The sequence below is a fragment of the Tympanuchus pallidicinctus genome, unplaced genomic scaffold (genome assembly GCF_026119805.1).
Source record: "Tympanuchus pallidicinctus isolate F22 unplaced genomic scaffold, pur_lepc_1.0 scaffold25, whole genome shotgun sequence".
Lineage (NCBI taxonomy): Eukaryota > Metazoa > Chordata > Aves > Galliformes > Phasianidae > Tympanuchus > Tympanuchus pallidicinctus.
The window spans coordinates 432,173-445,019 of record NW_026294742.1 but is presented as its reverse complement, the minus strand read 5'-3'; the positions used below and the strand labels follow the sequence as shown (position 1 = coordinate 445,019).

The 12,847-nt window shown below is 53.7% G+C and overlaps 1 protein-coding gene across 7 annotated transcripts in view; it reads left to right on the top strand.

Annotated features, from left to right (window-relative positions):
• Window positions 1-2,474: 2,474 nt before the first annotated feature.
• Window positions 2,475-12,847, top strand: part of TBX5 (T-box transcription factor 5) — a 41,000-nt gene continuing 30,627 nt past the window's right edge. The window contains exons 1-5 of one of the 7 annotated variants that reach the window (XM_052689825.1): window positions 4,694-5,079; window positions 6,061-6,198; window positions 7,385-7,449; window positions 9,800-9,975; window positions 11,189-11,283. In XM_052689825.1, the coding sequence (XP_052545785.1) occupies window positions 7,431-7,449; window positions 9,800-9,975; window positions 11,189-11,283 (290 nt within the window). In that variant the 5' untranslated portion in view covers window positions 4,694-5,079; window positions 6,061-6,198; window positions 7,385-7,430. Of the gene's footprint in view, window positions 2,809-4,693; window positions 5,080-5,962; window positions 6,199-7,101; window positions 7,450-8,439; window positions 9,650-9,799; window positions 9,976-11,188; window positions 11,284-12,847 lie in introns of those variants that run through there. The other 6 variants (XM_052689823.1, XM_052689822.1, XM_052689829.1 and 3 more) reach the window with 6 other exon arrangements.

Genomic DNA, 12,847 nt, shown 5'->3' with positions numbered 1-12,847 from the left:
GGGGGGGATCCGGAGCCCGGACCCGCAGGTAACGCCCGGCTCTCTGCTCGGAGGATTTGGCACTGAAGTCGGAGCAGATTATTTTCCCTTAAATAAAATATTCTGTGGAAACGAATGGTTTCCAATCGCGTGGTGCCTAAAATGTGCTCCCGAAGGCAGGAGATCCGCTCCCTCAGCCCGCGGCCGCGCAGCCCAGCAGGTAAAAGCTCGTGTTCGCCTCCCAAAGAAAACAGAGGGGCACGGAACGAGCTCCGAGTGTTCTCTCAAAGCGCGTTTTTCTGTGCACGCAACTACGGCTCCGTTCAGACCGAACGAGACAAGCACGCATCCGTCTCGCTACACGTGGAACGGCTCTAATTCTTACAGCGACGTAGAGGTGCGCGTGCACGTGTCCTTGCGAGACACCAGCTTCACCAAACCCTGTGCCAACCAGAGCGGCTCTTTGCACCCGGATCTTCACCTCTGAAGGGATGAAAGTTCTAGGGAAAGCTCCGAGCATCTCCTCGCCCCGGCAGCAGAGCGCGGCCCGGCCTCACCGCCTGCAGCCCCTGGTTCTGCCCGTCCCAACCCCAACTCCCCTCCGCGCACACAGACGTACAGATACACACGTTTACCACGTTGGTCTCGTCCAACCTTTGCACAAAGGACAAGGGCACAGACCGGGGGGGAGTGCTCTTTTTTGGTGAACGGGAATGCCCCTTCCATCCTGTAGATATCTCTATTATTTTGCGCTTACCGTGAGCTAAAGAAAACAAACCAAACTTTTCAGGAGCAGTTTAGGTGAGACGTATAATGTGCATTTTCACCGTCAGAACAGAGCGTATTTCTAGGATGCCCGGGGCAGCCACATGGAGCCGGGTTACAGCCGCAGTCCGCGCCGCGGGGCTGGGAATGGGGCTGGGAACGGGGATTAAAATGGGGCTGGGAGAGAGACCCGAAATTCGTGAGGTTCTGTTAAGGTGAAGGATGCGTTCGTGACAGCTCTACCAGGCTTGTCTGCGTTTTTGCTTTGCGGGGCAGGGACGGGGGCCGGAGGAAGAAGAGGAACGTGGGAGAGGGGGGGAAAAGAAAAAAAAAAAAAAGAAAGGAAAAACGAGAAAAGGAAGGAAGACGAAGAGAAGGATTGGAAAGGGGGAAAATGAGAAAGAGAAAAAAATAGGAAGGAAGTCAGGGAGAGAGGAAGCGGGGCAGGGGGCTGCGCGGCGCTGGGGGTCGGCTCCTGCGGGCGGTGGTGGGGCCGCCTCGGGGCAAAGGAGGGGACAAATGAAAATCGCAGGTGTCCCTCGGGCAAAGGATGGGAGCAGCCACGCTGCTCGGGCCCCTTTGCCCACCCCGACCGCAGCTCAAGGTCGCTGCAAGATCACTGTCCTGGAAAGGCACGGGGCGCTGAAGACTTTCCCCCTCTTGCCCCCTTAGCTTTCTTCCCAGGGCGAGAGCGAGGCCTTATCTTCTTTTATTTTCTCCTTCGGCCCGAGATAAAGTCCTGATTGACACCCTGTTTGGCAATAGCAGATTAGCGGCTCTATTCTGGCATCAGTAACGCGCCCCGCTCCATCAGGAGCCATCGATTGGGGGCACGGAGCAAATCGTGGGGTACTCTGTGAGAAGGGAGAATGGAAAGGAAACCCAATGGCCCCTCGCCTGGGCAGCGCTGTGCCCAGAGGAAAAGCTGAGGAGGGGGCTTCGCAGCTCTGCCTCTGCCCGCTGCGTTTCCTTCCCGTCACTGCTTTTAAGTCCGCAGTTCGCCTGGGAAATGAATGGGCTGTGTGTGTGTGGGGTGGGGGGATGCGGGGTGTTTTTTAATTGCAAACTTTTTTTTTTTTTAAGTAACGAGAAGGGTGGGAAATAGGACCGAAACCGCAAACTTTTAAAGAAAAATGCTGTTCACCTGCAGCTGAGAAATGTAAAACAAAAAGCTCGACCCGGATATCTACACAGGAGGGGTAGAACTGTACTAAATGCGGGGCTTTAGCTATGGAAATACTGACACGAAGAGAACCGTATTGGCGTTATTTTGAGACAAATATATTTCCGATAAACCCACTGGTCGATACAGGGCGTCATTGCCCCGACTCTTTAAGGGGGGGAAAAAAAATAAAAGTGAATGGATGAAAGTATTTCCAGAGAGGATGATTATTTCATATACTTGGTGCGTATTTCTCCAAAGAGCGTGTGAGGCAAAAAAAAAAAAAAAAAAAAAAAAAAAAAAAAAAAAGAAAAAGAAAGAAAGAAAAAGGAAAAAGAAAAAAAAAAAGTTATATACGTATATTAAAAAAAAAATAGGGAAAAATTAATCGGAGAGAGTGGAAGAAAAATGCCTAAAAATTCAAGGAAAAAAAAAAAAAAAAAGAATATTCTTGCTACGGGGGAGTTAAATCTCTGGGAAGAAAAAAAAAAAAAAAAAAAAAAAGCTCCGGGCGGCGAGCACAGCGCTGCCGGCCCCGGGCGCGGTTTCTCTCCCGAGCAGCAGCGGCCGAACGCGGGGACCGATCGCTGTGCTACCGCCGACCCCAGAAGCGGTGTTTTAAAGGGTGTGTTCAGGGGTGGGGGGAGCGAGTTCACGCTCGACACTATTTCTTATTGCTGACATTTCGACCCCACTGCAAGCCGGCACCCCGGCCATCCCCCTCCCTCCACCTCTCCTGGGTAAAACCCGCAAGGAGAAACCTCCAGGGCAGCGAGCGGGCGGGGGGTTGCGGCCATGCGGCCCCACGGTGCGGGGGTTCCTCCGGGCAGGAAAGCTGGGGATGACCCTGCTGTCCGCATCGCAGCGAGGAGCCGCAGTCGCGCACCCCCCCGCGCACGCAGGTAAGTGGCCGCGGGGCGGGCGCCGCAGGATGCGATGCGGGAGCCTATGGAGTACGTTTGTACGCGGCCGTGCCTTTAGGTGTGCACGGGTTTGCACGCACCCGAGGGAGAGATCGGGCTCTAACGCCGTGTTGAAGGTGAGGGCGGATTTATGCCTGCGCGCACCCAAAATGTGGGCGTAAAGTATGGAGGAGGACGTAAGTAGCCACGGGTGTGTGTAACGGATGGGGCCCGTGTGCTGCTGTGCGAGTGTGCACGACCGTCTCGCTATTTGCACTCTCACGAAGTGCGCGTGTTTGTGATGCGCGCTCTACACGCAGAAGGACACGCCAACATTCACCCACCTCTGCAATTCCGCGCTGAGGCGCGCTCCACGCGCAGGGCACTCACACCGTTTGCACAAGGCATCGCGTGCACGCGCGCTGTTGCAATCTGCACGTGTTCTCACACTCATCTGCGCGCACCCGCCCACACGCACGTGTGTGGATTTCCCCGTGCTGGGTGCGTTCGGCTGCCCCAAAGCAGAGCAAAGAAAGCGTTGCGAAGTGCGCGGTCCTCCTTGGGCTATCGGGGAGCTATTGGGGAGCCACCCCCTAGCAGCATCCCGATGGGATTCGGGGTTTTGTTTTCTGTTTTGTGTGTGTGTGTGTTTTGTTTGTTTGTTTTTGGCTTTGGTTTTGCGGAGTGACATGGGGCTTCTCCTCTCCGCCCCCCCTTTGCCATCCTCGCTGCTGTCTTGTGCCGAGGCCTGGCTGTCTGCAGGGCTGGGAATGGGGCAGGGAGTGGCATGGGGGGAATGGTGGAAGGCAGGCAGCAAGGGGCACCCAGCCGGGCCTGTGCCAGGGGGGAAAGCTGCCCGCAGCCCCTCGGCCGGAGCCGCCTGGGGCCCTGCTGGGAACACTTACCCAGTCCTGCAGCAACTTCTCTCTCTTCCTTAGGTGATGCTCTTTCTTTCTCTCCCTATTTCTCCTCCTCCTCTTCTTCCTCCTCCTCTCTCTTTCTGTTGGAGGAAACAACGGTTGAGCATCTTTGGCGAAAACTCTGCCGCAAAACCCGCGCAGGTTGAGGGAGCGATGGGAGAGGGGAAGAGGGCGGTGGGAGCGGCGGCTCCTCTGCAGCCACTGACTGCACTCGGAGGCATTTGGGGATTTGAGGCTTTTCCTTCTTTCTTTTCTCTTATTTATTTATTTATTTATTTATTTTTAACTTGTCAATCTCGTCTGGCAAATAATGGCTTCGATTTCCTACTTTTTTTTTTTTTTTTTTTTTTTTTCCCCTTAATCAGAGCAAACAATTGGTTCCCGAAGCACACTTGAATCTGTGCAAATAACCAGGTTATCATTTACTATATATAGCCCAGAATGTGGTTGCTTCCAGAGGCGCCTGAGCATTCATTTGACAACTTTCTTTCCAACACTGTCGTTGTTATTATTATTATTATTATTATTAATTGATTTCCTAAAAAATTAAGCTAAGTAGTGTCAGTACCGCTGGATTAAGCGAGCTGCTCCTGGTGAGGCGGGAGCTTTTCTACTCGTTTCCCTCTTTTCCACTCCAAGAGCGGATTTTCCCGGAGTTTCCAGCGACTCCGTGCTCTCTTTGGTGATGCACACTCGTGCAGGACACACACTCCCTCACTCCCACGTATGTACGTGTGCCTGCCTTGTGTGATGGATTCGTGTCTATACGTACACGTGCAGAGGGTGAGCGCAGCCTCGGTGTATTTTGCATAGAGCCGAATGGTTTCTTTGGAGGAAAAAAAAAAAAAAGAAGAAGAAAAGAAAAAAAGAAAAAAGGAAAGGAAAAAAAAAAAAAACGAAAAAAAAACCACAGGAATCTCACTGATAGGGCTTTAAAAGAGGAGAATAATACAAATTAACCTTCCATTACTGCTGCAGTCAACCATGACAGAATAGGCCAGTTGCGTGGTTGGTGACGTCTCCGTGTCCTATAGGAGCAAAGCTCGTGAGATAGCAGCTATCGCCTTGAACTCTCTTTATTTTATTGGAGTATGGCTGGTAATAAACAGTAATATTTAATTTGTCTGAGACCACAAATCGGCTTCTAGCTGGAAGGCTCCCTCGTCTTGACATTACAGTCCTAGGGAGCCTGGGCTCGCGCTCCTTTTCCCAGCTTTTTTTTTTTTTTTTTTTTTTTTTTTTTTTTCCTTCTTCTTCACCCCCCAACCTGCGGACGGAAATAAATTCGATTTATTTGCATCGTTTTCAACTTGTCTTCGAGGTGTTTGCGAGCCTCTTTGGCGCTGCGGAGGTGAGTGCGCGACCCGCGCCAGTAGCGCTGCCCGGGCGACAGCCGCGCTCGAGGGCGATTCCGCAAACTTCGAGATTTCCACTTTTGCCTTCTTTTTGGCGAGGGGAGGGGAGGGTCGCGTTCTTCCTCACTACGAGCTGAGGGCAGCCTTGTTCCTCGATGCAGGCAAGCTTTTACCTCGTTGCTTGGATATATTTTAATGAAACAATAATAATAATTATTAATAATAATTCTCCTCTGGCTTGCTTTCAGCAGGGGAGCGTTCCCAACAGTCGCGTCCCCCCGCTTCGACCCGGCTTTCCCGCAGCCCGGCCGGGCTCTGCTGCTTGTATTCCCCTCTCCGTAGCGGTGGGAGGGCAGCCGGGGCCGTGCCCGCTCTCTCCAAGGCCGAGGCCGGAGCGGCCGCGGCACCGCGCGGAAGCACGGCGCGATTTGTTCGCTCGCTCGTTTGTTTGTGTTTGGAAGGGTTCCTCGGCTCTCTCCCCTCTAAAAATAACGAAAGACGGGACAAGCTTTGTTCTGTTTGTTTAAGTAGCGCTCGCTGGCTAATTCTCCGCGGCTACAAGTGCAGTTATTTTATTATTCTGATTTGCAACAGTTTACCGTTCGCTGTTTCTCCTCGGTAGAGCGCACCGGGGGGGGCCTTGGGAGATGCCAAGCTACACCCACACACACCCCCCCGGCCGCTCACCCCCCGGACTTTTCGCCCGCTGCTTTCTCCTGCAACTCGCAGACGCTGCGGCGTCCTCGAGCCCCTCGGAGCTGAGCAGCGCTGTGGCTCTGCTGAAACTTCCGCGAAATGCAAAAGGAACGGCCGAGAGGCAGAAAAGGGTTGAGGTTTGGGGAGAGTTGGGGGGGGGGGGGGGTTTGAGCAAAGGGGAGGGGGTGGAAGGAGAAGGAAGGTGGGCAGAGCAGATCTAAAACATGCCATTTATTCCGAGTCTTATCAAAAATCCGACTCGCCAATCTGGTTCTCTTCAGACTGCAGAATGCCACAGGAAGGCTGTTTACCCTGCGCTGACCTATTCAACTTTACCCTCAAAATAATACATTAAAAAGAGAGCGAGAAGAGAGAGGAGGAAGACGCAGATAAAGCCACGTCCCCGCTCCTCGCTGACGGTTTGATTATTTGAGCAGAGCGGAGGCTGAGGGGCTGCGTGCCCTGGCCGGGCAGCGAGGCGAGGGGTGGGGGAGAGGATGGAGAGAGGGGCTCGGGGGGACGACATGCACTGCAGGGTCCGCCTTGGTGGGTTCAGTCCCTCTCCGCCGTGTTCCATCCCTTTTCCCTGCTCATACGGAGGGTCCACTTGAAGGGGTCTCCCCCCCCCCCTTCCCCTTCTCCCCCTTCCCATAGATTTGTATTATTATTATTTTTTAAGGCCTATGTAAGCAAAGATAGAGATGGGTTCGCATCCACACCTCTGGGCAGCCTCTGAGGGCGGGGGGGGCTGGGGGGGGCGGGGGTGGTGTGAGGTTAGCGGAGCCAGCGATTTATTTAAAGGGGTGAGGGGGAAGGGGGATATTCCCAGGCGCTGAATTTTCTCTTTGGTTGGGAGAGATGGATGGAGGAGGGAGGGAAGGAGGTAAGGCAGAGGGGGAGGGCTGCTGGGGAGTTTGGCGATTGTCTTTGTGCCTTGTTCTTGTTTGCCGGCCAGAAAAATAGGCTGGAAAAGGAGGTTTGGGGGGGAGGGGGCGGGCGGGAGGGTTGGGTGAGGGAGTCTCTCCGGAGCAGGATCCCAGCTGGTTGGGCAGCGGGTCCCGGCACTTGGCGAGCGGAGCTGGACGGGCCCACGTCCCCTCCGCGCTCCGCTCCGCACCCCGCGCTCGGCTCCGCGCAGCCCCGCGGTAGCACTGCGCTGAGAACCTGCCCTGAGCGGTCGCTGCCAGCCCGCCCGGAACTTTTTTTCCCCATTTTCTTTTCGAAGGGGGTGCTGTTGGCTCTTTAGCCCTCTCCCCTCCCTTTTTTTTTTTTTTTTTTTTTTTTTTAATGATTACTTTTTTTTTATTTTGAGGGGGGAGTAGAAAGATTAGGGTGGGGAAAAGTGCATCTTCCAGATCAGGCTCAGAAAAGGGTGGGGGTGGGGGCTTTATCTTGGTCTCAGGATCCTTTCTGGTGCGTCTGACAACCTGGAAGTGTTTGGAGAGAGCAGGAGAGAGAGAGAGAGAGAGCGAGGCAGGCAGGCGGCTTGCGTTGGATAGAGCTTTTTCTTCCAGGCTGGGTTTTCACATGCTGATCCGCAAATAAATAAATAAAAGGAAATATGCACACGAGAAGCCTGATCCCATTGTAATTTCCATTGCCAAGGGGGAAAATATACACATATATATACATATGGAGATGCATTGATTGCATGGAATTCAACAAGCAAGGTAACAGCTCTTCCATTGCCATGTATGTCCGTCGGTGTCTGTAGTGCGTGTGCGCGTGTGCGACCGAGAGAGAGCGAAAGTGGCTGTCCGGGGTCATTGTTAGACACAAACTGTCTGTGCCGAGGAGCGGCGAGGCCTCGGGAGACGCGGGATGCGGGGGGGCCGCTCCGCAGGGCTCCACGGCGGTGTGCGGGGCCGGGGGGTGGGGGGGCGCGGGGAGCAGCGAGAGCAGCCTGGAACAAAAGGAGAGGGTGGGCTGGGTTTCCTTTTTTTTTTTTTTTTCTTTATATAGATATGTGTATTGCGAACCAGCTCGGTGCTACTTTAGCGAAGCGGGATGCGTTTTTCATACAGCCATCGCGGCCTGGTTCTGTCAAGCTCCATTTCTTCTCAGAAGCTCTTTAAAGGGGAAAAAAAAAATCAGCAGCCGTAGCTCGCCAATTGCTCTTAGTAGTTGGGTTCTTCTTCTTTTTTTTTTTTTTTTTTTTTTTCTTTCCACCGTCACCCCTCGGTTTATTATTATTTTTAATCTGCTTAATTATTCCCTGACCCGCCGACACGGGGAGAGGGGCTCGTCCCCTGCGCTGCCATATCTGGGTCCCTCTTTGTTTTAATAAACGTGCCTTTTCTCCCCCACCCGCCTCCTAACTTTGCCAGCTCAAGGGGAGGAATAGATCCTCGCTGGAGGAAGATCGATTCGAAATTGATAGCGAGGGTTTCCAAGGCTGTAGCAAAAAGGAGAGGGGAGAAGAAAAGGAAATAATAATTATGATAAAAACCTAAACAGCTCGAAAAAAAAGAGGAGGAGGGGAAGAGAAACCCCTTACGGTCTATGGCTCGGCAGCTGCGGGGCTGCACTCGATGTCCGCGGGTTCCCAGCCGCGCATTTTCCGCGCAGTCCCACCGGGCGCGGTTCTCCTGCCCCGCAGTGTGGGAAGGGAGCGCAGGAGAGGGGAGGGGGGGTGGGGACCCGGGGACGGGGGCCTTTCTGTCAATGATCTTTAGCTCCGGAGGTGTAGACCCGCAGTCCCTTTGCTTTTTGTCCTCTTAAATTATATATACGTGTATGTATACGTTACCCACCACTAGCAGGGAAGAGCATTTTCTCCCCCTCCTTTCCACTCCCAATTCTCCTCAGCATTTAAAGGAGAATTGCCTTTTTTATGTTTTCTTTTAAAGGCTTTTAAATATTGTTGCAGGGAGATGGAGGACTCATTTCAAACCGTTCTCGTGTACTTAAGACCAATATTGTCTCCATATGGCTGGCCTTTCAAAACCGAATCCTCTTCTTTGAAACACGCGAGAGAGATTTTTTAAAAGCTATTAAAACTCCTAACTCTTCAAAACAAACGAAAAAAAATACTTACAGATAATTGAACTGCTTTTATCTCTCTCTCTCTTACTTTTTTTTCCTGTTTGGAACTTTTACCAGTCCTGATAGAGCCCTCAAAGCTCCACCAAAACACCGCCTTTAAAACTCCTCTTGGTGCTCGCATCAGATGTAAGCGGCGGATTTCTCAGGCTCTGCCGGTGCAGTTTTCCTCCCGTTAGGGCTCAGCTCACTGCATGTGCAGTCCATGCGCACGTTACTTTGCACCATATCGGACTGATTCGCACTTTTTAGATGTTTTTAAATCGTCTCGTCCGTCCAATCCGACTTGATTTGCGACTATTCGGGACAGCGTTTTGAGTTTGGGGTTTTGGAGGATGGATAAAAGACTCGTTTTATTTTACTTTGGCGGAAAGGTCGCGCTTCACAGGGGTGCACGAAGTTGAATTTTCTTTGGAATTGGGGTTATATAAACGCCGTCACGTGGCGGAGGCATTCGCTTGCTGGAAAGCGGCTCCTACCTCTCGGGGAGGACGGGGGGATCTTTCAGCCTCCCCGGCCCAGAGAGCCCGATATCGGCCCTGGGGATGGGGAGGCCCAGCCCCCCCCCGGGACACCCCCACCTCGCGGCCACGCGTGTGCTGAGCGGCTCGGTCCCGCGGCAAGGTGCCCCGTGCGCGCTGCCGGGCGGACTGCGGGAAGGCGGCTGTTTACCTTGTCCAAAAGATGCATTTAATAATACCGCCTCCCCTCTCCCCATCCCCCACCCCAAATCCTATCATCCCTTGCGGGCTGCGATAATAAATAAAAGTCTTTATTTCTCCCTCTCCAAAAGTTAAAGGGCCTTGTCCTCTCCCCGGGCTGCTGGAAGTGAGTTGCGAGCAGCGCTGCTTCGCCCTCCCGCCCTGCCCAGCGCCGGGCTCAGCGCATGTGTATCGTTAATGTATATATATTTGATTGAGCGTCAGCCTTGACTTATGTGCCTCTTATCTCTGCTCTCTCCTCGATGTGTGCCTGCAGTGGGGGATTCGGCGAAGGAAGCTCGTAACATGGCGGACACCGAGGAAGGCTTCGGGCTCCCGAGCACGCCGGCTGACTCGGAGGCCAAGGAGCTGCAGGCTGAGGCCAAGCAGGACCCCCAGCTGGGGACCACCAGCAAGGCCCCCACCTCTCCGCAGGCAGCCTTCACCCAGCAGGTAAGGATCCGGCAGCAGCTCCCCTTCTCTTTCGTCCCCCTCTCTCCTTTTTTTTTTTTTTTTTTTTTTTTTTTTTTGCCAATTTTCTGCGTTTTCCCCCCGATCCCAGCTGTAGTTCTACTCCTGAGCTGGGCAGGAATGAGTCATTTTAGGCCTCACGGGAAGGAAAGCTCTCACCTGATGGTCAGGGCTGTGGGCTCTTTCCTGCTTTGCTGTTCTTTGCGGTGTGTTTGAGTGCTGGGGGGGCATGCAGGGAAAAATCGCAGTGAATGTCACAGGGAGGGACCCTTTTGTGCAAGGACAGGCACACACAGCCAGTGCTTGAGTGTAGAAATGCACATGCAGATGCAAGCTCAGACAGCTGTGTATTTGCTATGTGCCTGTGTGGATTGGTTTAAGACACGTATGAGCATATATACACATGAAAATGTACACGTGAACACACTGTGCCTGTGTACCCCGGCTACACACTGCTCTGCCCGCCATTGGGCTCCAGGGCACGCTGTGGGTGTCACGCGTGGGCAGCCCGCAGCCACTGGGGGGTTGGGCACAGCCGGGGTCCCCTCGCACATCCCCACCAACCCTCACCCGACGGACCCCCCCGAGTCGCGGTTACACACGTGGGCTCACCGGCAGGCCGCAGCAAACTGCTCTCCCCACGCTGCAGAGGAGGGCAGGGCCGGGCCAAGGAGCCGGGCTGCGGCAGCGCTCAGAGCTGGCCCCGGAGCTCGGTGCCGGGGTGTAGGGCTTCGCCAGGATCCTTAGGCGGCCGCAGGTAAATCCCTGGAAGGAGATCCCACGGCCGATGACTGCTCGGTTTTCGGTTCTGTTATCGTTAGGGGTGTACGTGTCCTCGGTTTGGGGGTTTTGTCAGGCTGTGGGTCTCCCTCCCGCCCCGCTCAGAGCGATGCCTCCGGACCGGGCTAACAAGGCGAGGACCGAAGGGTGCGAGGATTGGGCCCTAGCCTGCAAAAGCGGGTGTAAATCACTCATCAGAAGGATGTGAATCTCCTCCGGCCGCCTCCCGACCGCAGCAGGGGGGATTTCTCCCAGCCGGGCCCGGCCGTCCCGCTCCCGCAGCACCGGGGCCCGCAGGATCCGGCGCTGCCCGGGAAGCGTTCCCCGAACTCCGGCCCCGCCGCCCGGCTGCTTCCCTCTCTGGTTTTTCCTCCTCGGGGCTCGGTGCTCATGGCTCTGCCTTTCTGCTTTGCAGGGCATGGAGGGGATCAAAGTGTTTTTGCACGAGCGGGAGCTGTGGCTGAAATTTCACGAGGTGGGGACGGAGATGATCATAACAAAGGCTGGAAGGTAAGAAGCAGCCCCAGTGCAACGGGGGGAGGCGGCCGCACGCCCTTTGTGTCCGTGGGGCCGAATCCTCCTCCTCCGTCGGTGCTTGCGGGGAGAGTTTTGCACAAATACACACCCTGAGCTTCTCCACGCGTGCTCGTGTGCGTGGGGAGTGCGTGCCCACGGCGCAATGGAGGTGCCCGGCCTCAGCCCCGCTGCTGCCCCGGGTCTCCGTGACACCCCTGCGAGGATGGATTGAGAAGAAATTGTTTCTTCTGGCTCCTTTCTTAACCAGAACAGTTGGATCGTTAATCCCAATTTCAAGGCCTTTGGAAGCTTTCCAGTCAAGAGCCGAATTGCAGCCACTTGGCCAAAAGCTGACCTTGTTTAGAGCCGTTCGCTGGGCGATCTCGTTAATATTAACATTATTTTTAACTAAAGGAGCAGCTCTGTCCTTCCGCGATTTTGGAACGCAGTCCTTTTTTTTTTTTTTCTTTTTTTTTTCTTTTTTTTTTTTTTTTCTTCCAGACCCTTCTAATTTCTTACGCGCTCATTGAGGCCAATATAGGCGGAACACCCACACCATCCCATTTAAAAGTATATGTGGTCTTAAGCTACTGTTTATATACCGATAGCGTAACGGTTTAGATGCATAAATAGACGTGCCCGCAAATAAATAGCATGCGTGTCTAACCGCGTCCAGATACACATTTCTATATGTGTGCTCTCGCCTGCGTGGGTGTGTAGAAAAATATACAGCCTCGCAAATCCAACTTTATTGGGACTGTGCGTAATGGATTCCATGGCCGGCTCAGCAAACCCGATCCACAGATATTTGTGTGTGTACGCGGATGTACTGCAGTGCGTTTGAGGTTATTCAGCTTTATCCTTAATAGTAGCGTCTTTGAGGGCTGCTCATGGGAGATCCAGGGCAATGGTCACCTGCGAACTCGGGGCTCTTTTCGCTACGGTTTGAAACGAACTGCCGTATCTGGCGCTGCCCGAGGCTCGATCTGAAAAGGGAAACCCCTCCAGCAAAGAGAGAATGGCAGCGTTAGGAGGCGAGGGCACAGTAAGCAACGCCAAGTCAGACTTTCATTTTGCTCTGTCATCTGGTATTTGTTGTGGTCTTCCAAAATTTGCCTGGAGAGGGAGGAAAAAAAAAAAAATAGAGCTGGCTGCAGACAGCGCTGCGAGTGGGTCTGTCTCACTGTTCGCCTTGCTCTGCTGCTGGAAAGGGCGACCCTTGCGGGAAATGCGCGGCTGCGGAGCTGCTGGCAGCGTTGTCCTTCCGCCCCCAGACCCTGCGGGGACGCGGGCTGCGCGCTGCCTCCGCTCGGGGACACGGAAACTTCGCGAAGAAAAGCAGATTTTTTCTTTTTTCTTTTTTTTCCCCTCTCAGAAAGCAGCGCAAGGAGGAAGACGGACAAAAACCACCTTGCGGAGATTTCAAACAAATAGAGTAACGCATAGAAACGTCGTCTGGAGAGCTATAAAACCGACATTTATAGAGCGGGGTGTTTAGGGGAGAGCGCACGCAGCACCGGGGCAGGCACAGAATAGTTGTTCTTCATAGAATTCCTTA